The following is a 26040-nucleotide window of genomic DNA, read 5'->3' as shown; positions in this document are numbered from 1 at the left end:
AAAACACACCATAACCAATCTGAAAAAGCAGAAAGCACACATGCTCTCAGATGACACTGGAATTAAACTACAAATTAGTAACAAAAAAACAAAACAAAACAAAAAGTTGGAAAAATAGCCACAGTGGGATGTTGATAGCAGAGGTGGCTGTGCATATGTGGGGCAGTGGGGTATGTGACCTCCATTCTTTTTGCTCAATTTTGCTGTGAACCTAAAACTGCTATTACAAAATAAAGTCTATTTCTTTAAGCAGGGGGAAGGATTAATTGATATAGAATCAAAAATTTAAAGAAATAGAAACATTACCAATAAAAACGTACATGTTATCAGTAAAACCAACATTTTTAAAGCGGCAAGTGTGATTGAGAACATTAGCTGAAAAAAAAAGACTTTGGAACTTTCTGAAAAGGACTCTACCGTTATAAACATGTATTTATATCAAGCATGTCTGCCTTTACTCAGTCCAGAAATGGTGTCATTTAAGCAAAGCAAGCAGAGAAGGAGAGGTAGTGCAGATTCTGATGAAGAATACAATGACAGAACTGTCTTATAATTTGAAACATTTGGAGAAAAAAAAAACCTATTAGAATTAAATGTATTCAACATACTGGAGTCAAAATCATCGGACGATTTAGTTTTAAAAGTTTGGTGGAAAATGAAGTGCAATTTTAAATCCTTTATTTTAACTGAGTGTTTCCAGAAAACAGTTCTCTCTGCTCACAAAAAGCCTAATGTAATCTCTTCTTTCAGTTTTAAGATGATTTTAAAGCAAAAATATAAAAGCAAGTAATTTTAGAGCCTTAAATTAACTCTGTTTCACAGAGTATTTGTGGCGTCCTCATTTACCTGTGATGCCTCTGTTCAACCCCCTGAAAAAGATAAAAAAAAAAAAAACCTGTAAAAAGATAAAGGCATATCATCATCAGAAGGATGAAATTCTCTTAAATGCGAGATCAGTTACGCTTCCATTTTCTCCACCTCCAGCCAAGTCAGCCTCTGTGGGAGCTGAACTGTAATTTGGCGCTGAGGATGCTTGTGAAGTCTGTCTGTTGACTTAAGCATAAAAAGGCCATTTCAGAACAGAAAGGCTCAGATCTAACAAAAAAGTGATCTGTGGCTGAACTTTGCCAAACAAGAAACAGAAACAGAAAAAGAGTGACAGAGAGACAGAAAGACAGAAGGGAGGAAGATGGAAAAACAAACAAACAACAATTTCAACAAAACCCCACAGCCTGTAAAAACTGTAAAAATTCTTAATTGAACAGAGTCAAGGCTTTGAACGTGACCTTCGCTACAGGACTTCTCAGATAACTGAAGAGCTGCTGCCCCCAGGTGGAGAGCCGACAGATCTCATCCAGAAGTATTGATTTTGCAATCACGCATTTACATCCTGCCTTCTTTCTCTTCTACTGGACTATTAAAAATAACAGCCACAAACATTTTCTATAGAAAATGTGCACTATTCTTGATACATAATTTTCCTTTAAAAATAACTAATTTAATTTTTGCTGACCATGGTATTTTACAGCACATGCATATGAAGGGAATAAAATATAAAATCTTACCCTTTTTAGAAAACACTTGGATTTAGATGTCAAATTCCTATCCCCAAACATGACTGTGCAAAGAAATAAGTCTGAGGTGAAAGGTTACAATTTTGCCCTGAACACGCACTTTTAGAAATCTAATAGCGAAACATCAAAATTTAGAGAACAGCGAAATTGAAGGTGATCTTCAATCTCAATGACCCCATGTCCCCTGTCCCTGCAATATCCTGACCGAAAATCAAAAATCTTTCCTTCTTAGTTTTTTTTATCGTCTTTCCAATTTCAGGTCTTACCTCAAGCCACATGACCTGAGCAAGGGAAAGGGCAAGCTCAAGAGCTAAATAAAGCACAATAACAAAGTCACTTCCAAGGAACTTTCATTATCTCAGTGGCAGAGCAAAACAGTGCACTTTTTTCTGGAGAGAATAATATAGATTGGATTTTGATCCAGAGAAAAATGACCTCAAAATCTAAATGTAACATTTTTAATGATCTGTCTTGTCCCACTGAAACAGAAATTCCAGGAAAGTAGGGAACCTGTCTTGTTCTAGGTTGTAGGCAATTTAAAATGTCTCTTGTGTGAATGAGAAAATTAACACTGGTTTACACAATGACAACCATCACTTTTTTTTTCACTAGCACATGTCTCTTCATTGCATTTCTAAGTTTATCAAAACATTTGATGCCATATGGATAGAAATTTCTTCACTCATCTACAAAATAAGATTGGCTTTATTTTCAGTTTAAAATCAAAGAGGATAAAGTTTTAGAAACTACTGAATTTACTTCAATCTCTATTTTGAAATACTAACTTAATATTTATCTTTTATAAATCAAGATCCATTCCTGAAATAAAGAAAAGCTTTTTTTTTCCAGCTTTACTGAAAATATGGAAAGATATTTAAGGTGTACATCGTGATTTGTTATACATATACATGATAAAAGGATTTCTCTTATCTAGTTAATCGACGTATCTAAGATGTAATTTACACAAATGATATTCATCATTGCAGCCTGAAATGGGATTTCCAATAGTTGCATCTTTATCAATTAGAAACTAAGCGAATTTTGGTATTTCCATATCCTTCTATTTGAATACTTCAACAAAATCCTCTTCTCCATCAAATTTGTGTAAAAAGTAAGGTTTTTACAATTTTGTTCACTTGCTTTTGACTCCACTCCAGCCCTGTACTCTTTTGAGATCACACTTAAATAGACATTAACATGGTTTAAAAACAAATCTGAATTCCTGTATTTTGCATGTTCTTCAAATTTTTCCGAAGTTGGAAGAGAAAATCTTAAGGTAAAAGTCTATTTTCAAATGTATCATCAAGTCTGGTTTATGCAGAAATTGAAGAAATCTCCAAAAATAAACTATATACACACAAACACACACACATAGTAGGACTTCAATGAATGTTTGTCATATTATTCACTAGAACATTTCTATGTTATCTATATTCTCTTACAGAGGAAAAAATCAGTGAAATAAAAACAAAAGAATACATAGTTGCAGTATTATAAGATTAAGCAAAATTCAAGGCCCAAATGAATTAAACAAGATAAAAAGGAAGTATTATGTAATGATAAAAGATACAATCATAAAGAATATATACGTTCTTTATTTAAAAAAATTTTTTTTCCTTTTTCATTAATGGAGGTACTGGGGATTGAACCCAGGATCTTGTGATTGCTAAGCACGTGCTCTACCACCGAGCTATACTCTCCCTACATTCTGTCTGTTTATGGACTAAATAAACATAGAGCTAAAACTTAGAGCTACAGGAACTTGATAAAATCATGTCATGATAATATCCTTAATACAACTCTTCAGAATTTAACAGCTCAAATACACAAAATAACAATGTTATAGAAGATGTGAATGATACCTGTTTTACTTAACAGATGTATCTGTATCAAACTTTGTTCTCTATAAATAACATATATTAAATTTCTAATATCCATGAGGTATTTAAAGAAACAAATCAATATCCCAACTCAATTATTTATTAGCTATGTGACCTTGGAGAAGTTACTTAATCCTCCTGAGTTTCAATCTCCTTCTCTGTAAAATAAAAACTATCACACCTGCTCCATGGATTGTTGTGGCACGTTAATGATTTGTTTCCTATCACTCTAAGAAACATCTTTAATACACATATATTTACACAGTGTATTCCATGCAGTACAGTGTGGTGAATGTGTTTGACGTTTTCATAATTAATAAGACTGAAAGCCAAGCACAGGAACTGGCACCTAGGAGACAGTAACTAGTACCATTTTTTCTTTCTATAATTATATCTCTTTTTGGTCTTCATCTTCCTGGACTTGACAACTAAATACATTTTAGTCCATCTTCATATTACAGCTCTCTTCTACTTGGAAAAATTTTAGATGTTCCAAACTGGGCAACCTCAACCGACTGCAATAGCATGCCACAGAAATTGCTCCTGCCCTTGGATGCCCTGCGAATCTAAAATAAGTAATGATTAAATATGAACAAACCAGCCAGAAAAAAAAAAATCAAAATCTTGGCCACCAAGAAAATCTTAAAGAACCCCCGAAAGCACAGAGTCTATGTTCCGCATTCTCTACCTATAATTGAATTATAAGCTAAAAGTGTGTAACAAGAAAAAATATCCTAAAGAGAGAAAACAAAACAAAGTCCATCCAATATGAAATTAAGACACACTCTTCGAAATGGTTCCTACCCAAAGACATAATTAAACTATATTACAAATAAAAGAATCCTTGATATCACACTATCTGGATATAGCTAAACTATATACAGGAGAAAATATTTAAATGCTCCTATTACTAAAAAGAAAGAAGTAGTAAGAGTGTGTAATTGCCACGCATGAGGCCCTGGGTTCAATCCCCAGCACCTCCATTGAAAACAATAATTAAAAATAAATAAATAAACCTAATTACCTCCCTCCCAAAATTTTTAAAAATAAAAAATAATTAAAAAATTAGGGGGAGGATATAGCTCATGGGTAAAGTGTGTGTTTAGCATGCATGAGGTCTTGGGTTCAATCCCCAGTACCCCCATTAAAATAAACCTAATTACCCCCCAAAAAATAAAAATTTAAATAAATGAAAACTGACAATAAATAAAGCATGCAATTAAAGAACACTTCTTAAAATTATAATAAATAAATCAAAAGAAATTCATGAAGAATTAAGGATGATGACCCAGCCCCCCCAACGCCGACACTTCTGTCCACACAGTGCGTACACGATTGTTCACAGCAGCGTTATTTGTATTACCCTGAAGTGGCACTACAATGCCCTACCACAGGTGAATGGGTCAGCGCACTATGCACAGCCACACTACCAATTACTACTCAGCAATAAAAATGAAAGAGCTGTTGACACACACAACTTTGATGCATCCGAAGGGCACTGTGCTGAGTGAAAAAAAGCTAATCTTAGTCACATACTGTATGATTCCAGTTATACCACATTCTTGAAGTGACAAAATTATATAGTGGAGAACAAGTTGGTTGTTGGGGGCTAGGGATGGTGGGCAACAGGGGAAGGCGTACTATGAAAGGACAGAACAAGAGAAACGTTTTAGTGATGGAACTGTTCTGTATCATGAATAGGGTGGAGGTTAAACTAGTCTACATGTGCAATAAAATGTCATAGAAAGAAACACACCCTGTACCGGTGTCCATCTGCTGGTTCTGGTGTTAGTTATGTAGGATGTAACCCCTGGGGGAAACTGGGTGAAGTGTTCATGGGACTGCTCTGTGCTGTCTCTTCCACTTCTTGCAAATCTACAATTACGTCAAAAAAATTTTTTTTGGTTTAACATAAATGTAATTTGGAGTCCCAGAAGGAGAAGAAAGAAGAATGGAGGAAAAAAAATTTAAAGAGACAGTGGCTATAAATTTCTAAAAATAATGAATGATATCAAGCCACTAATCTAAGACTCTCAGAGAATCCCAAGCAAGATAAAGACCTCCCAAAAGAACCCAAAACCAAAACAAAGTAAACCACACACATACTTACACATACATCACAGTGAAATGACTAAAAACCAAAGATAAAGGGAAAATACTGAAGAAGAAATAAGGAAAAGGAGGGTGACAGAGGAAAAAAGACATCTAACGCACAGAGGGACAAAGGACAGCAAATTTCTCATCAGAAACAATCAAATCAGAAGACAAGAGAGAAACACTTTGAAAGACTGAAAGAGGGGGAAAAAAAGAAAACCTCCAAAGCCACAACCTATATTCAGGAGAAATATTTTTCAAAACTGAAGGTGAAATGAAGATTTTTTTTTCCAGAAAGGAAAAAAACTGGGGGGAATTAACTGCCAGCAGACCTGTGCTACAAGACATATTAAAGGAAGCTCTTAAGACAGAATGTAATACTACGTGGAAACTTAAATCTCCACAAAGAAATGAGCAACAAAGAAGTTAAAATGAAGGTAAACTTTATGTTTTTCTTATTTTCAATCACTCTAATATTTTAAACAGCTTTAAAAAAAAAAGTAAAGACTTTCTTTTTTTTAAACTAAAGGATGAAATTTTAAAATAGAAGTAAAAATAAAATCTTGTTCTTTGAAAATGCAGATTAAACCCTAATGAGTCTGATAAAAGGGGAATACAAGAGAGAAAAAGAAAATATATAGTTAGGTCTAAGAAATAAGATACATCCCTGAGTACAGAAGAAATTGAGAGACCTTTTATGTTCAACGGCAATAAATTTAAAAATTTAGGGCAGACTGATCTACTATGAGCCACGTTTGTAGGTCCGGTCTCTCTAGATAGCCACACAGTTTGTGCTCACTGAATTCAATCCTATAAAAAACAATAGAAACGAAAAGATGCTCAATATTGCTAATTATCAAAGAAATGCAAATCAAAATTACAAGGAGGTATCACCTCACACTGGTCTGAGTGGCCATCATTAAAAAGTCCACAAACCATAAATACTGGAGAGGCTGTGGAGAAAAGGGAGCCCTCCTACACTGCTGGTGGGAATGTAGTTTGGTGCAGCCATTGTGGAAAACAGTTTAGAGATTCCATAAAAGACTAAAAATAGACCTGCCATATGATCCAGCAATCCCACTCCTGGGCATACGTCCTCAGGAAATTCTAATTTGAAAAGATACATACACCCCAATGTTCGTAACAGCCAACAATAGCCAAGACATGGGAGTAATGTTAAATGTCCGTCGACAGATGACTGGATAAAAAAGTTGTGGGGTGTGTGTGTGTGTGTGTGTGTCTGTGTGTACACACACAATGGAGTACTGTTCAGCCATAAAAAAGAATAAAATAATGCCATTTACAGCAACATGGATGGACCTAGAGATTATAATACTAAGTGAAATAAGACAGAGAAAGGAAAATATCACATGGTATCACTTATATGTAGCATCTTTAAAAATGACACAGATGAATTTATTTACAAAACAGAAACAGACTCAGAGACATAGAAAACAAACTTACGGTTACTGGGGGGCAAGAGGGGGGAGGGGTAAATTGGTAGTTTGCAGTTACTAACTACTATACATAAAATAGATAAACAACAATTTTCTCCTGTATAGCACAGGGAACTATATTCAGTATCTTTTAGCAACCTAGAATAAAAAAGAATATGAAAAATATATGTGTCTGTGTGTAGAACTGAATCACTATGCTGTACACCAGAGACTAACAACAATATTGTAAATTGACTACAATTAAAAAAAGATATTCATACCATATGATCTAATAATTTCACTTCTACTGATCCATTTTATCTGAGAACAAAAATGAAGATTTAGTGCCTATCTCGTTAATGTGAGAAAAATTAATACAGAACCTAAACATCAATTTAAAAAGGGCTTAAAGACAACAGATAACATATAATGAAAAAGAGTATCTATATATCTATATATAGATATACAGATAGATATATATATCTGAATCACTATGCTGTACACCAGAAAGTAACACAACCTTGTAAATCAACTGTACTTCAATAATAACAAATAAAAATAAGAAAGACAACGGAACCCCCAGAAAGCTGTGGGACAGAGTGGGACAGCACAATTCTATGTATGCGCTGCCATTTTCTAGGTACTTTCCTTTGTTTTTGTTTTTGTTTTTGCAGTGCTTTTTTATCTGACACCTTTGTCAAATGCAGCCTTTCATGAAGTAATCTGAGTGAGGCAGCAGAGGCAGGAAGGAAAGAAGTATGAAGAAATCTCACTTGCCTGCTCCATGAGCACATGTTCAGCAGAACCTGGGTTTGGCTTTTTCATTTATTGAAGATGGATCAGTTTACAAGATTTACTTTGTGCCTTCACGTAGCTTACAGATGCAAGTTACAAATGTATGAGTAAGTTGAATGAAGTGGAGTATTTTTTAAAAATACAATTCAGATAAGTAAGATATAGTCCAAGAATGTAACGATGGCTTCAAAACAAGAAATCTTCAACATGACTCCTTACATTAAGCCAAGCAATGAAATCATTTGTTTATATCAATAGGTGGCCAAAAAGAATTTGAAAAAATATTTAATATTTTAATTAAAATATTAAAAGTATGAGTGTAAACCAATATTCTAAGATAGAAACTATTTACTGAATTTTTTTAAAAAAGCAAATAGTACATATAAGGCAAAATATTATTGTCATAAAATCAGAATCAGACAAAATCATCTTGAACTCACATATATTATTAGGAACCTAGAAATAAACACTGCATAGACTAGTATTAATTACAAATTCAGTAAATGTTATTTATAAGAAACAAAGTAATTTTTCTTTATTACAGAGAAAAATAAGAAAAAAAAAACTTGATATACCACAGTAACAATAAAATGCCAAGGAACACAAGAACAAATACAACTTGGGGATGTATATGAAGAAATTCTAAAATTCTATTGAAGGACATAAAGCAGGAACTCAATAAATGGAAAGATACGCCATGTTTCAGGGTAGGGAGATTTTTTAAAATGTCAGTTTATAAGTTAATATATAAATATAATAAGGCTCCTGTCAGAATTCCAAAAAACTTCATTTTGTAACTGGATAAACTGATTGCCAAGATTTGTTGTTAAAAAAAAAAAACAGTGAGGGAGAGAGCTTGATTTATAAATACACTGTAAATCCAGTCACTGTGATTCTGGCAAGGGACTACATTTGTGGAGCAGAGCAGAGTCTAGAACTTATTCAACTGTGCACCTGTTGACTGAAGAAACACCCATGATCCATCTAGTGCTTTGGTCTCTTCACTTCCAGCCTCCACCCCATCTCAAGCATCCATGTGTGTTTATAACCATAATGTGCTCCCAAAGCTCAATGTCAAGCATCTCTCTGCTAGTGACTATCTTTCCAGCTCACTTACCTTAATATATCCATTCTAAAATATTTCACCCTAGTGGGAATACTCATCCTTTGGTTCTACTATTTTCATCCTTTAGTTCTACCATTTTCCCCCTATCAATAATTTCCTGTTGACCTCACTAATCAAACCCCCCCCCAAAAAACAAACAAAAAAAACCCGACTGATCACGTATATGTGAAATCTAAAAAAAACCTCCAACAAACTAGTGAATATAACAAAAAAGATACAGACTCACAGATAAAGAGACCAAACTAGTACTTACCAGTGGGGAGAGGGGACTGGGGGAGAGACAGAAAGCAGTGTCAGGTATCGTAGAGGCAGGAGGGAGGGGACCAAACACTGTACACAGGGGAACTTCTGGAAATGTCCTTGGTAATAGGAATGTTCCAGGTTTTGTGATAGTGGTTACATAAGGGTATATATTTATTAAAACCCATCAAAATATAGTCCTAAAGTGGGTGCATTCGTTTACTGTAAAATATGCTTCAATAAAAAATTTTTAAATTGCCTTCAGACCTCATCCTCCGCACATACGAAACAACACACAAGGTTATTCACTGTCCATTCACGGGCAACTGGTTGAATAAAGGGTGAAATCCACAATAGAGGGCCTGCAACCATAAAAAAAAAGACTGAGGGAGAGTTCCACTGACTGATGGTATATGGAGTTCAGGTCACAGGTAAACGAAACAGTATTCTCAACCAGGCAGTATTCTCAACCAGATTCAAGAGAGTGTGTAGTATGCTACGTTCTGTGTAAGAAAAGGACAGAAGAATATTGCGTAACTTTTGCAAAAAGAAACACAGGAGGGATAAACCAGAACCTAGTAATAATGACTAGGGGGAGGGCAGCGAGGTCAGTTGACAGGTTTAGGAACATGACCTCTGACTCAGCACCTTATATGGTATTAACTTCTTTTGTTTGTTTTGCTTTGGGTGGGTGGGCATTAGGTTTATTTATTCTAATGGAGGTGCTGGGGATTGAACCCAGGACCTTGTGCCTGCTAAGTATGCGCTCTACCATGGAGCTACACCCTGCCCCCTCGGGTACTGACTTTTGAGCCGTGGGAAATTTAATTATTCAAAAGATTAAATAAATTAAAAATGATGAAAACACTAAACCCTAAAATTATATAAGCAGAAACAAATGAACTTATATCAAATAGGAGAATGCAACCACATAGAAAAAAACAATTTATCCAAATAATTTGAACACACGACTGTACATCCATAGCAGGTAAACACCTAAGGTCAGAAAGGATGTAAGTGAGTTTTGACATCTTAGTAGGTTCATGGTTGGCAGTTCTACTGGTATCATGACTCTGAAATAATCATTTGGTTCAAGTGACGTATTCGTTTTTCTGTTAACGAACAGTGAACTGTGCAACAGGTTAAGTGTAAACAGACATGTCTGTTAACATACATGGTTATGCTGTCTATCCGGCACCGCAGATTTATGAGCGCTGTTTAGGGAAAACTTAGATGTTGGTTGTGTTTAACTAAAGGAGGTGGCATGAGCGTGACACATGGGAAAGCAAACATGCATAAAGGAACACGAATCTAAAAACAACAACTGTCTTGCAGCCAGGAGCCTGTACGCCTTCCTGACACAGGTGCAGCCTGACATGAGGCCGGCTGTCAACATCCGGGGCTTTGCAAGGCAGGGAACCAGGCGGTATTCTCAACAGGTGCCTCATCGGCATTTATCTGCTCTGCTTGGAAATCAATACATCATTCCTTCCCAGTTCACTGTTCTAGACTACCTTTTTGCCTGTTAAAAAGACCACACAAACTGCCTGCGAAAGGAAAATACAGATATACACACATGGAATGAGAAACTATAACCTTAGAAAAATAATTTTTGAGTGAGTATATACAATTCTGGTCCAGAAAAAAATTTAAACCTCAAAAGAAAAAAAAAGCCACTTTGTTTTCTCTGTGTGAATTATAAAAACTGACTTAAGGAGCAATAGAAAAACTGAGAAGACCAATAACCACAATATGCTAATAACAACAGCTAACACTTATTTGAAATGCACTGTCAGCCTTTACATTCCTCATTTAATGCCTAGAACAACCCTACAAAGTGTTGAGACTATTACTGTCCCATTTTTAATATGAAGAAACTGAGACCCAAGAAGGTTAGGTAATGGGCCCAAGATCACACAGCAGTAAAACTGAGCTGGGGTATGAGTTCACTCTGAGTCCCAAGGCCACACTCCTGAACATTATGCTCTACTCACTTCTAGGAAACTTCCAACAAACAGGCAATACCCATTTTTAAAATAAAGTATTCCAGCATGTAGAAAAAGAATCTCCTCAGTTTTATGAATCTTGCAAAAAAAAAAAAAATGAAGTTCGCAACAACAGAAACAAGGGTCCAGTCTCACTGTGACTACAAATGGGGAACAGTGGAAAGAGGCAGACGCTGGGGCGAGCCTGGCCTATGGGAATCCAGGAAGAGCCCTGGCCCCGGCCCCGGGGGAGCCGCACGTGCCGTGAGCTGCCTCACCCACGGCTGGAGTGTGCAGACCTCAGCAGCAGTTGTGAAATGAGCAGTTTCCTCCCAACAGTCTGTCAGGAAACAGATTCAGAATGATATCAGAAACACAACAGATGGCTGCAATTTCCTCCAAACAAATATACATACTAAAATTACAAATTATTTTTTTCTATTTTACCTAGAAAACTAAAGAAACCTTAGTTTAATCCAAAGCACCAAATGGATCAGTCAGTTGGATACAGAGGAAAGTCAATAGCTTCTCCTTATTAGCAACAACTACACAGATTCTAAAAGGAGAAAACCAGTTCTACTCACACTAATGGGAAAAACAAGTTCTCAGGAATAAGTTTTCAAAAAGAAGGTTCAGGACCTATGTAAAGAAAACTATAAATATAAAAAACAGTATACAATCTGAATAGTCAGAAAGACATCCCATTTCCTAATGGCAAATCTTATCATTAAAGTATTGGTTTTCTCAGAATTAATGTAGAAGTATTTATCATGTGATTCCAACTAGAATCCCAGCTTTTACAAATTGATTAAAATGATTAAAATTTTAGTTAAAAAACTTTTAAGTTATGCAGTGTTTCAAACAAATTCAAAAGACAAACCACTAATTGGGAGACTTCAGCAACAGAGATTACTGAGAAAAGATTAATATCCCCATCACATTTTAGAAAGAACTCCTCTGTTTAGAAAAGGAACCACAAAAAGGAAAAACAGGCAAAGGATATAGTGAAAGACTCATGTAAAAACACCAAACTGAAACAGAGTGAGAAAGGACTTGCCTTATCAGCCACAAACACACTGTAAGCCAGTATCACCAAAAACCTGTTTCGCCAGCCCTCTTGCAGCAGTCTTTTGAAACTCACTAAGCCCTTCTAAGAATGTTTCTTTAAAGCAAAACTGAAAGACAGGATTAAAGAAAACCAATTACACTGAAATCCACAACCTTCCAAGGTGAAGAAGGCCAAAGTCAATTCCAGCACTTACGGGAATTTTATCTAGGGCAAAAGTGGTATTTCAGCCCAGTGGGGAAAGGAACGTTTATTCAATATGTAGTACTGGCCCAACTGGCCACCCTATGAAGGACAAGATGGCCCTCTACCTTGCGTCATAAGCAAAAGTGAATTCCAAGTTATTAAGGATTTAAAAGAAAAAATAAAACAAAAATCTCAGGAGAGGTTAAGGGTACTGTTATGTACAGTCGAAGAGCTGAGGAAGCCAAAAGGTATAAAATATTTTTAAATGAGTTATAAGAAAAAACACAGCATAAACAAACTGAAAAACAAACATTGGGTTAGAAACAAATGCTTGAAACATACGTATATAGGTTATTATTCGTACCATACAAAGAGCTCATGTAACATAATAAAACCAGGAAAAAACTGAACAGAAAAGCTGGCAAAGGATATGAATAATCATTTCAAAAAAGAGAAACTCCAAATAGCCTATAAACATGAAAAATGCTCTGCAGAAAACGCAAACTAAAGTAAGCAAACACCTTATAAACATCAAAGTGGCAAAAATCTGAGAACACATCCTGCTGCTGACGGAGAATGCCGGGGGAAAACCGACCCCCTCACGTATTGCTAGTAGACTTGTAAATTGTTATAGACTTTCCTATTAAACCAAAATAGAAACAAACAAACAAACAAAAACCCATGAGACCCTATAAAATAAGGAGTCCTTAACATTACATCTACAAAATTAGCTCATTTATATGTATGTTTCTCCACAAAGAAATACATGAAAGTAACCTCACTAAAATACTAACAGTCACGTAAGAATAATGGCTTTTCAAGTGATAGTAATCAGCATATCAAACTCAATGTACAAACAGCCCCTACAAGACCATAGACAGAACACATGTGGTTACAAGGAAAGATCCAACTTGAACTGGCTTAAACAAAAATGGAATTTACTGGCTCACAGAAATGCAAAGTCCAGAAATAGCACCAACTTCAGGTCCAGTTTGATCCAGAGGCTCCAGATGGCATCAAGGCTTCAACTTAAGACTCCTTTTCATTTTCTTGGTACTGCCTCAGACTGGCTCCTTTAAATTAGAAAAACTGGCCGCAGCAAGTTCAGAGTACGAATCCTCACACCACACTATCTCCAAGAAGGTGTCTTCTCCCGCAGCTCCTAAGGAAGCCTCAGTAAACATCCTGTAACTAAGTAGCCTGACGTGGGCCAGGTGCCCATCCCCAAGCCGTTGACTACGGGGAGTTGCGGGGAGTGGCATGGGTTAATAATAACGAGGCCAGCTCTAGAGCTGAGGGTGTGACAATCCCATCCAAACTGCATGTGTGGTGATGGGGGACAGGTGTCCAAAGAAAAAATGCGCAGTACTGTGAGAAAAGAAAGTGGATGTGGATAGGCAACCACAACACACGTCAGCAATGAATAAAAAAATAATATAAATATCCAATAAAATATTAAAAATGCTCAACCCCACTAGTCATCAAAGAAATACAAATAAAATCCCATAATTTGTTATCAGGTTAATATAAAAAGAAAAAGAAAAACACTGTTTGTGTGAGAGAGATGGTGAGGGGGCAGGACTGAGAGCAGAAGCTCACACTAATGGAAACACGTGACAAAAGAGCTGGAACTAAGAGGCGCTGAAGCAAACTTACACCACAATCAGAAACATTACTGATTCCTAAATATGGAGGGGAAAAAAAAAAAAACCCAGCAACAAATAGTAAAATTTAAAGCCCTAAAATGTAACAAAAGTTGTCTACATTTTTTTCTCTCCAACCTGATCGAGGTTCCCAAATAAGAATCCTGAGTAAATCATTCCTTTGCTCCAAGTCTTGACTTTGCCTATTTCTTTCTGTTCCTTTCTTTCAACATTTCTAGACAAAATCCAGCATGAAGTCTATAGTTGACACCCGTCAGCACAGCTGGGGTCAGAACTAGCATAATATCTTCTAAAAGTGATTAAATGCTTTGACTCCTATGTCTACAAGGGAAGATACATGAAGCACAAACTCTTCCTAGGAATGGCTGGTGAAGTGGACCCCAAGATAGAGAAGCGTAATGCTTGAATACGGAGAAGACTTACTGTCTACAGTTCTTAGAGGATTATCCCAGTTCACCTGAAAATGTTAGAAAAAAATACACACTAACCTGTATTTATAGATCTTACAGATCCAAGGTAGGTGTGTGCCATCCCACAGGGAGAGTCAGTCGTGGCACAAGGAGTCTCTTAGGACCTACGGAGCCACTCCTACACTTAGAACAGAATCATGGCTACTTCCTGACTATGCAAACTATAATGAACCAAAAATTAACTCCAATCTGACTGCATTCAATTAGAAAGCCAACGTCAGGTGTGATTCTGTAGATGGCAATTGAGTTCTCCAAATGCAAACATCCCCTAGATTTCAAATTTGAGAAAAAGGCTGTTCCCGGATTTAATATATTTTCTCATGTCCAATTACGAACAGGAAATTAAGGTGCCCTAAGTCCCCTGACTTTGTATCTTTTCTAAGTCAAGGATTTTCATTCCACCGTGAGAAAATAGAAGAGACCACCTACTCCACCACCTTAACTTTTAGGTCAAATGACTTACATGGCTGGTTTACATCAGTGGGATTGACTCTATAACCAAAACACCTGAAATAACTTACAGGTTGTAAATGCCTATTACACAGAACAAAGAATGATACGCCTGCCACACTAAAGCAAAAAGCTGGTAGGTGGCTAAGAGCGTGGACGCAGGAGTGAAAACGCCTTGACATCACCGATCAGCTTTGTGAACCTTGGGAAGTTACTAAACGTATCTGTTTCATTCATCTCATCTTTAAAACGGGCGTAATTGCAGTACCAGCCAACCTCTTCAGGTGCTGTGAGGTTGAATGAGGTGATCCAGCACTTGGAACAGCACCTGACACCAAGTAAGCTTTCAATAAATGTCGACTATTAATATAAACTGAACAGCTATTTGTTTGATTTAGGTCTATGTCAGTAATTCTAGAACTCAAAATACTATATTCTAATTGCTCTCATTTGCACTATCTGTAAAAGGCACTTTAAAAATGACTTCAAGTGATTTGAGAAATGGAGAAATGACAAAATTCTGTTACTTAAGTGACTAATTTTAGATATCACTATTACTGCGCTTAGGAAACCTATGCTGTGAAATAAGCGTGTAACAATAGTAACAGAATAGCTAACAGAATCTGAATATTATACTCAGGAGTTCCTCAGCTGATGAGAGTAGTAGGGAAATGTATAACACTTCCTGCACAAATGCATCTAGGGAAAGCAGGCTATATTTATTCAAAAACTGTAAAAAGTTACAATATAAATCTATCAAACAAAATTGGTTTTTAAAAGTTAAATGACTCAGATGTATCCAAATTCTGATCAAATCAAGACAATCCAATGCACAGAAAGATTATTATATAACTCAAGGAGCAAACAGCAATAAACAGAAATGTCTTGTCAATATAGAAACTACACAAATGTGTACATAAATATACAAATCTACAGTTTTAATGTAACAACAAATCATAAGTACATGTGTTAGCTATCTTTCTCCAACATTAAAGTATATATGTTTAACAGTAAAAAAAAAAATACATAATGTATTAAACCTTTAATCACATGTAACATAGTCTAACAAGTGTGAAGCATGTAGAATGTGAGGTTTTCTCATATGAAGATGTACATTTCAGAAAGAACCCAACTTGAAGTAACTCAATTATCACATGTATTGCAAAGGCGACTCACAAAAATGTTTATCATTTGCAATTGTATACAGAGAACAAACTGCCCAGAAATGAGTATTTCTTATTAATCTTACCGATGGGTATTAAGAGTGATCTGCCTGAAAGGACAAATTACTTATCTGGGGGTTTAAAAGAGCAGAGATCAGTGTAAATTAAATAACATACGAATGAAAAAAAAATCTACAATATACAATAGCAAGAGGTTAGAAAACTGAATGCTGTGGAAAAGGTTTATTAGTCTGTACAAGTTGGTTTTGATAAACTGTTGACTGCTCGTTACAGTGAGTTGCCAAGATTTCCATTACAACAGTACTTTCCCACAATGTGAAAATCTGAAGCAATATGCCTTTCTCAAATTACAGTTTAGTGTTTTTACCCTCAACCCTCAAAATGCAGAAATACATTTATGAATATCAACTAGCCATTTACGGAAGTCACAGGATACAGACATTCATTAACATTATACAAGCTACAACTGAGGTACCTGGACAAACCCCACCAACGTTCATGGGAAAAGGCGCTGGCTTTAAAAGTGTTAAGTACTACATGAATTACATAAAACACACTATTGCTGTCCTTCCAAAACCGAAACGGGAGGAAACCTTATTGCCATTCTGCCAAATACCACGTAAATGGAAATCCCACAACAACGGTCATGAAGCCCACGTACAAATCACAGAATTAAAACACCAGTTAAGCAACTGAGCTACTCAATGAAGTAAATTCAAAGTAAGACCAAACTTCTTTAACACATAAATGCGGTTTTAGAAGCATCATCAGAACAGAGATTTAATTATAAATTGGACTGGACTGCGACCTGTCAAGAGAATCTTGCTCACAACTAGAAGAGACCCTGTCAGCAAGCGTCCTAGAGAAGCTGTAGAAGCATGCTCTTTGCTATTCCTGAAGGCAAACCGGCCAGGCTTGACGACATCTGCTTATCTCCCAGTGGGCCTGGGAGTTCTGTGTACCGATTCGTCAGTAACTGACGGGAGGACTGAAGCGAAAAGGAGGCCAAAAGTAGACCTTGGACCAACATATACTAGATAGGTGGGTTTTTTAAATCACATGATGAACGTAAATCATAAAATCAAATGTACTTATAAAGGTACACCTATCTTATGCTACATAAAAAACTGCAGACTGTGCATGCCGTACCGTAACGTGTTACCTGGGAAAGTCGGTGAGTGGGATTTCTCGCAAGTATTTACTGCCATGATACAAAACAAGTATGTGCAAACCGCAAGGTCCCTAGAATAGCAGTTACAGAGTTTATGTACAGAAAGATGTCACTATCTGATCAAATATGCAAGAGATGGCACTTCCCAGAGTTTATAACACAGAGCAGTAGCCGCCGCAGGCCCCACCTCCTTGGCCTTCTTCCCTGTGTGTCAGCTTCATCCCCTTGTTCTGGTTCTCACTTTCCCACAGTCCAGGCGTCTGAATGATCTTTTCAACAAGCTCCTCAAAAGCACACTGTACACCATCACAGGTTTTTGCACTTGCCTCTGAAATTCAAGCACAGTTGTGAGAGTACATTCTTTTCTGGTCATACTCCTAGGATTTTCTGGGAAACTATTATGGCAGAAATATCAGTCGACAATATATAAGGAGCCAAATTTCTCCCCACAGGTTTAATATTAGTGAATTACCCACAACTCTCAAAGTGGAGCTCTTTAAATTCTATCCATAAGACTAGTGGTATACAAGCCCCAGATTTTGTGATAGAATTGTAAATTTTAAAACCTTACTCAAACATTGTGCAAAAGTTCTTTCCTTAATTTTTTGTTTAGTTCTTAAAATTAGCCCCCGAAGGAAATATTATTCCCATTTTAGAACAAGGAAATTTAGGCTCCAAGTTAAACCAATTAATCTGTGCCTGCAACCAAGCAGCTACAGGTGGTTGGACAAATGATACACAATCATCAACACTGGCGCCATTTAAATTCTTGCTCAGGAAACTTCTGTGGACACACAGCCCTGCTCCCCCACCCTACATTCCTACTGACTACCTTTCTCCCCGTCTGAGATGGCTATTTTATGCCTTCATCCTGAAGTTCCTCTAACTCAACTGATGGTCTTCCTCTACACTAAGAACAGAAACAATCAGACAAGAACTACAGATCATACCTCTCATAGACTTACCAACCCACTCGCACCTGTATCCGCAGGCTCTGCCTTCACTCCTGTCGCAATGGGCAAACCATCCCGGTTGCTGTCTGAGCACCCCCCCCCCCACCTTGTCTAGTTCCTGAGATCCCATCCCTTCTCATTCACTGAAGGATCATGTGCCCTCTTTATTGGATTATAACAATCAGCTTAAAAGCCCACCAAAATTATTGTCCATCTTATTAAGCAACCACTCACCCACCCAAACCAACCAACGAACTTGCCTTCCAGCACACATACCCTGCTTAGTAGCCACCCAGTTTCCCCATTCTTCTTCCAAAGCAAAACTGTCATAAAGAGTGAACTATACAAGTTGTTTCCATTTTATCTCAAATTTTCTCTTCAGCCTACTCTATTCCCCACCATTCCATGGAAACTGATTTTTTTTAAGACTACCAACACCCTCCCACTTGTCAAATCCAACGTCCTCATCTTATCTGACATCCTGCAGCATTTGATACAGCTGATCATTTTCTTTGTTCACTTGGCTTCCAGGACACTGAACACTTCTGGGTAGTCCCCTCACTGGCATGTCACTCACAGCCTTACTTGCTGGCACCTCCTCTTTCTGCTGATGTCTAATTGCTGGAGTAGCCTGAGGTTCAGTCTTCAGCTCTTGTCTTCCAGGTCTTCCTGTAGGGATCGCCCCAATCCCATGACTTTAAACGCCACCTAAGTGCCAACGGCCAGCATGGCCACTGGCTGTCCGAAACACACTTTGTTCCTGATTCCCTCCTTCCCGACCCACACCTGCTCCTGTCTCAGTCTTCCCCAGCCCAGCCAGGGCAGTGCAGTCCGAGCTGCTCAAGCCAGAGACTCCGAGTTACCTGTGCTCCCCTTCCTTACCCTCCCCCTCAGTCTGTCAGCACAGCCATCCAAGGATCTCCAGGATCGTCCAACTTCCACCACCCACTACTGCCACCGCGGTCAATGCCACCAGCAGCATTCACCGGCGCCACTGTAAGATAAACTAGCCTCTTGCTTCTGCTTCCCTTGGTCTGTTTTCTACACAACTGAGTCTTTTTAAAGACTTTTTGAAGTACTCCCTTACTTTCCACAACATTTGGGATAAAATTCGCTTCTTTATCCTAAAAGGTCCAACACGAGTTTTTAAAATCTCCTCTCCCATTATCACTATCCTCCTCTCCACACACACTATGCTCCAGCCCACAGGCTTTCCTTCCTGTTTCTTAAACACACTAGACTGGTTCCTCCCTCAGGAAGTATCCGCTATTCTCTCAGCCTCAGACGCTGTCCCTTAGGACTTTGTGTGATGGATTCTTGCTCAAACGGCACTCTCTCAAAGAACTTTTACTTACCACCCTGGTCATTCTCTCTCCCGTTACAATGCTTTGTTTCCATCATGGTACTGCTTACTTACATAAGTCTGTTTCCCATTCTGGTATGTAAACTCCATGAGGGCAAGGAGCTGGGCCACTCTGTTCACTGTTACAGCCACAGTGTTGAACAGATATTAATTGAACAAACTGACATAAAGACATGAAGGACACCCAGCAAGTAAGTGGCAGGAGGACTACTCAGTTCCTGCCTAACCCTCCCTGTGCCTTCCATTTACACCACTCCCCTTCTGTCTAATGTGATGCTCTCTCACTTCCATCTCCTGATTCCCAGTAGGTTCCAACACAGGAGAGCTAACTCAGTAAGTCCTAAAGCGGGCTTCATATCAGAATCAACCAGGGTGTTTTTTATAAACTGCCTTCTAGGCCCTGTTTCAGACCTGTGATAAGGCCCAGGGACCTGTCATTTTTAAAAGCTCCCTGGTGATGTAGCTAGTCCACTTTGTGAGATAAGGGGTCAACAAACTTCCTCTGGAAAGGACTAGAGGGTATATAGTTTAGACTCTGATGCCATATGGTTTCCCCTGCAGTGACTGAACTCTGCCACAAAGCACAGAAAGAGCCACAGGCGATGCGTAGCTGATGGGGTGTGCCGTGTTCCCGGACAAGCAGTGGGGCCCGCCCCAGCTCTACCGTGCTTCTCAAATATTAACATGCATCCAAATCACATGGACGTCATGTTGAAATGCAGACTCTAACTCAGAAAATCTGGGTTAGGGCCTGGAATGAAACATTTTCAACAAGCTCTCAGGGGGTGCCACTGCCCCGAGCACATGGACCAGTTTACACTTCAGCCTGGGCGCCTGGCTTTACTGAGGGCCATTCAATCCCGAGAGGAATGAGATGACTGTGTTCTGTATGAATTCACATAATGTGATTCTATTTTTTTTTTTTTTTTGCAGAAGAAAATATAAGGAACCAGGTTCTACAGTTAGTTTTACAGCATAAGACATCATAAACTAAATACATACAATGTACGGTTCGTAAGGAGAAGAATGTAATAGAAACTCCACTTCAAACTCTTCATTATTAATGAAAGGATAAATATTCACACACCTACCTATAAATAACATGGAATGCTTTCGTGCAAATTTCAGGCCTTCATTTCTATCAACTTCACGATTTTCCTAAAACATAAATGCAAAGATCAAGAAAAGCTACCAAAATACAGAGCCAAAATGCTAAGTGTCTGACTTCTTACCTTATCGATTTTATTTCCAACTAGCATGTTTACTATGTCATTTCTCGTGCAGTATGTTTCCAATTCATTTAACCAATTATCCAGTTTAACAAAGGTGTCTCTTCTTGTGACATCATACACTGAAATAAAAAGTCATTTATTAAGTGAACATTAAAAGAAACAATGGCATTATATTTCTGATATATAACTAGGAACTAATTAACTAAGTGATATATAACTAGGAACTAACTAACTTGCCTATACAGGCAAGTCTGTTTTTTAAGCGTTCAAGGCTTAAAAATCAGTGTCTGATTCAGATGGAAGATTCAAGTGTATTAAAAAAAAATACATTTACATAAACACACACTTCAATTTAATTAACACACACTGTGAAAGAAACAAAATTATATACTGTGTGAAAACTGAAAATTAATTTAAACAAAACAACAGCTGTCCCCATTCATAATAACAACAAAAAAAGGAGTGTCTAAAACCCAAAAGGTGTTTAGATTCAAATGTCTCAAAATACCAAAAAAAATTTTTACATGAATTGAAAATCTACCATCCTGTTCATTTCTTTGTTTCTTACAAGGACCAGAATTTTAAATTTGAAAAAGTATGTAGAGAGAGTGGGGGATCCCGATTGTCTCCCTGTCTTCACTTCCACCTGGTGTCGTTCTGCATTATACTAAATAAAAAGCTTATTAATTTAAAGTGTTTCTAAACGTAGAAGATCCTGAATCAAAACCAGAAAGAGTCACTGCCAAACCAAAGCTTCACAAGTCACGATATAAAAAGAGATTTCTCCCTTCAACTGATCAATATTCAGTTTCCCGGGAATATTGAGAACAAGCACTTTGCCATAAATTATACTGAGAACCCACACGTGGTTTTTAAGTTCTGTGTGATTGTAAGTCAACAGTATTAAGTGCTTTGTGTTACTTTTTCAGGACTAATGAAACAGATCCCACTAAACAACCAATACTCTTCTACCTGTATGAGTGGCAATGAGTATGAATGAGTTCCTGATTGAAGATCGGCTTTGGATACCAGACCAACAGCAAGAGGACTAGTCCTTGTTACGTCCTCAGCAACATGTGCTTTTAAATCAAATAAATTATAGTCTGATCTTTATTTTTTAATTGCTAGACAAAGGGCTGGAACAAAATTTTAAGCTTAAATATTCATTAATATTACATGAAATTAACGCAACTTCAAGTCACAAAAAAAGCAGCACTAAAGTGAAACAAAAACTTAACTGACCTTCACAAACAAGGAAAGTCAGAAATTCCAATAATAAAACAACAATATTTTTAAACAGTATATTAAAGTAAGACCTTACCTAATATAACACCCTGTGCCCCTCTATAATAGCTGGGAGTTAATGTTCTGAACCTTTCTTGACCAGCAGTATCCTAAAAATGACAATCAATTATTATTAAACAAAACAAAGTATAAATAATAGACCTTTAACATACTAAGAGAAGAACGCTGAACAGCATTATTAAAGTATCAATGCACAAACTCATTTATAAACTTAAAATTTAAATGTGTTCTTTTACTGTTAGTGTTACATAAAAATTAAATTAATAGATACTGCATCATCTATAGAAAAATGCAACAAAGTATATAGGTTTTCTACCATTTTGGGTTTAAGATTTTTATCACACATGAAACCCATTTCACTGAAAGCAATGATTCTCAACTCTGGTTGTACAAATAAAATTTCCTGGGAATTGAAGAATACCGAAGCCTAGATCCAGCTCCCAAAGATGCTGATTTCAGTGTTCCTAGGCTATGACAGAAGTTTTAAAAATCTTCCCAGGTGATTCTAACATAGAATCAAGGTTGAAAACCAGTGATTTAAAGAGAATTACAGGGCTGTTTCTTATTTTAGGTAAGCAGTTTTTAGGTTGTACTTTTAAAAATGTTTTCTAAGTATCTTCTTTCAGGAAAATGCAAAAAAACCAAACAACTCCTTATTCCATGTTTCTGATTCACATCAGGAGTAATGAATGTAAGAGGTACACTCATAGGATATGTGAATTTCCCAAGGAAGGAACCCCATCTGCTTAATCACCAGTTTAATTCCTCAGCCTCCAGCAATTCTTGCCTTAGACAGGTGCTCAACTTTCGTTGAAAAGAATAAACGAATCAACAAGTCTCCTCTGGGCCTGGTTCCTTCTGTCTTCTTTCTACCATCCTTGGACTGTGCCTTCAAGGTACCTAAGATTATGCAAAGCAGCAGTTTGCAAACTGCTGCCTCGGCCCACCATCTGTTTCATCATCTATGTTTTTACTAACTAAAGTTTTCCTGATTCCCTTATGTACTGCCATGTGGCCTGCTTTAGGACTGGACTAAGAATCTACTATCCAGCCTTTTAAAAAAAAGTTCACAGTCCGCTAATGCAAAATAAGCTGAAGAAAAGTGAAGGCGTATATCAAACGTCAACTTAACTGCCAGGCCCACGGCTATAAATGTGAGTGTTGTTATGGGGCAGGCGGAAGCTCAGCTGGATCAGGATTTATAAATGTAAAATTTATATCTATAAATAGTCAGAAGTTAGGTTTTTGCTTGTTTGTTTTTAAAGCAGGAATTTGCAGTAAGTGTAACAACATCTTTGTAAGATAAAAAGAATCAGAGCTTCTATCTCTGGTTTTATCTTCTGACAGGAGAAGACAGAAATGGACAAAGGGCTGGGAAGTACCCAGAAAGTCTCACTAACCATGCGGGGAGTTGACATGAGGAAAACACGCAGAGAAAAACAGCCTGAGAGGCAGCAGGTAGGTCGTGACGTGAGCGCAGCACCTTCAGGGGCAGAGGGGTGGCGCTGTGCTTGCCTGCCATTCTACTCGAATGATTCTGGGAGGAACTTGCAGGTGGGAGAGGAGCTGATTTTATGTATATTAATAAAACCACAGAAGAATGAGAAAAAACAACAGATGCATATATTTCTAACACTGAGTGAGAAGGCCTTCCTCACTAGGACGTGACACCCAGATGCATGAACAACTCATCTAATCACACAAACACCGAAACCGTGGTATGGCAAACGGCAGCTCTCCCCCACCCCCCACCTCCTCCCAACACACACACACTCATCCTAAACAATATGTGAAAGTAAATGACAAACTTGGGGGGGGGGGAAGATATGCAGCATGTAACAGTATTACACACACACAGTAAAATCAATATGGATTCATCTTAAGATTCTCAAGACAAATGACAGAGTGGAAAAATGTGGAATATGACAAAAAACTAGTATTTTTATTATACAAAGATGTTAATCATGAAAAAGATGAACTCTAATGTAAAAATGGCAAAGCATATAAAAGAAAATTCATTAAAAATAAAATCAATAAATAAGAGAAAAACTCGGTAATCAAAAGAAATGCACATAAAAGTGAAAAATTATTACTCAGGCAAAAATGAGAAAGATTAACACTGTATAGTACAGAAAGCCTTTTTCTTATACCCCAATGCTAAATCTTCACATTCTCTGAGCCAATGATTTCACTTCCAAGCACATGTTGCAAAGTCACTGGACAAGTACACACAGATTTTGTATAAATCAGGATGCTCACCAGAGCACTGCTGTTCTTTGTGAAAAACTATTAACAATGCAAATACTTTTCACTGTGGGTTGACTAAGTTACAGTCCAGCCAGGTGGTCATTTAAATTGATGTGCCTCTATGTGCACTGACACAGAACAATGAATACAGCATGTGTTGGGGGGAAAGGGGGGAAAGGGGGGCAAGCAGCAAGCAGGTGAAAAAGTATATAATCCATTCTTGTAGAAAATTGCATATAAACGTATGTTTAACAATATGCATGTGTCTAAGATATTTTTAAGGATGTTCACTAAAATGTAGACATTGGTTAAAAATGAACTTTCTTCCCTATTAATTTTATAATGCTTCAATTACCCTTTTCAGAATGAGCCTGTATTATCCTACTGTCAGGAGGAACCTCTCTTATTTAAAAAACATTTATAGGTCTATGATAAAAATGTCACTTCAATAATGCCTGACAGGCTTTTTACTGGGCAGGAACTAGAAAGTAAATTAAAAACAAACAAACAAACAAAAAAATCTCTTGTATGAAAGTAAGACCTCATGGTAACCATCAAGTCTCAGTCCTACTCTGAATTATGTATTTCACAAAGCAATAAATCAAGCACAAAAAGCACATGGAAAATCAGGCCCCACTTTAGTACAAAAAGAAGCCGGCATTCTTAAACTTCAATATATTTTATTATGGTCTAGTCCAACATTTTCCAAATCGTTTTCTGTTACACATTACTGTTCTGACTGGTATTAAATATATTTTGGGGAAGGGGCAAATAGCCAACCAATCATGTAAAGTATATTAGAAAAAGATTAACAGGAAAAACATAAGGCACACACAGTTATTTGTTATTTGAGATAAAATGTGTGTTAGAAACAGTATGCCATTCAGAGCATGCCATCAACATGAGTAAGATCATACGTGCATGAACACTTGCTGTTTCAACCTGGAACTGACACCCAGACAGCATTTGCTATTTAACCGTCACACTGCATCATCACAATCTGATGACTGTTGACCAGTTCTAATATTATCATGTTACAAAAATATATTTATGGTATATGTGGGAATTAGATATGAGTATATTTTTATAAATTATATATGCAATATATCTAATATATAGCAATCATATTTAGACATAGGAGGGAAGGAAGGAGAGACGGGGAAACACGGCAGACTGACACACACTGAGCATCCTGGATGTTTTATAGCTAAGGCTGCCTTATTCAGCACTACCAGGAAGAGGTCGAGTTAGCAAAGAATGTGGATCAGAATGGGTTGGGTTTATAGGCAAATGAAAAGAACCTAAGAATGGGCATCAGTATTTTTTTAAAAATCCAAAGCTGGCCAACTCAGATTTTATAAATATTTATACTAACAAAGACGAAAAGTAATTTTTTAAAGTATCACTTCATCCCCCTTCTCCCCAATAACTGCCTTTAGTGTTAGTTCAGTCTAGGCTCTTTTTAAAACTTGAAAGCAACACATTCAATCACAATGATTCTCTCTGGCAAACAAGATGATCTTTTTTAATATTCTGTTCTGTTCTCAAATATTCTGAAGGGATTATATATTTTAAATTTTTAAGTAAAAGTGTCTGCCTGATTACAGATTAACTATTTA

General features: G+C 37.1%; 1 protein-coding gene across 3 annotated transcripts in view; it reads right to left on the bottom strand.

The window, feature by feature from the left end:
* Positions 1–15664: 15664 nt before the first annotated feature.
* The window catches only part of RAB18 (RAB18, member RAS oncogene family), a 35287-nt gene continuing 24911 nt past the window's right edge, over positions 15665–26040 (bottom strand). For 2 of the 3 annotated variants that reach the window (XM_032474054.1, XM_032474053.1), the window contains exons 3-7: positions 22962–23074; positions 22191–22263; positions 20870–20988; positions 20729–20795; positions 15665–17649 (exon numbers count right to left, since the gene is read on the bottom strand). In XM_032474054.1, the coding sequence (XP_032329945.1) occupies positions 17474–17649; positions 20729–20795; positions 20870–20988; positions 22191–22263; positions 22962–23074 (548 nt within the window). In that variant the 3' untranslated portion in view covers positions 15665–17473. The remainder of the gene's footprint in view (positions 17650–20728; positions 20796–20869; positions 20989–22190; positions 22264–22961; positions 23075–26040) is intronic. The other variant, XM_032474052.1, reaches the window with a different exon arrangement.

The sequence above is a fragment of the Camelus ferus genome, chromosome 35 (genome assembly GCF_009834535.1).
Source record: "Camelus ferus isolate YT-003-E chromosome 35, BCGSAC_Cfer_1.0, whole genome shotgun sequence".
Taxonomy (NCBI): Eukaryota; Metazoa; Chordata; class Mammalia; order Artiodactyla; family Camelidae; genus Camelus; species Camelus ferus.
The sequence above is the reverse complement of the archived record's forward strand: the minus strand, read 5'-3'. Positions and strand labels throughout refer to the sequence as shown.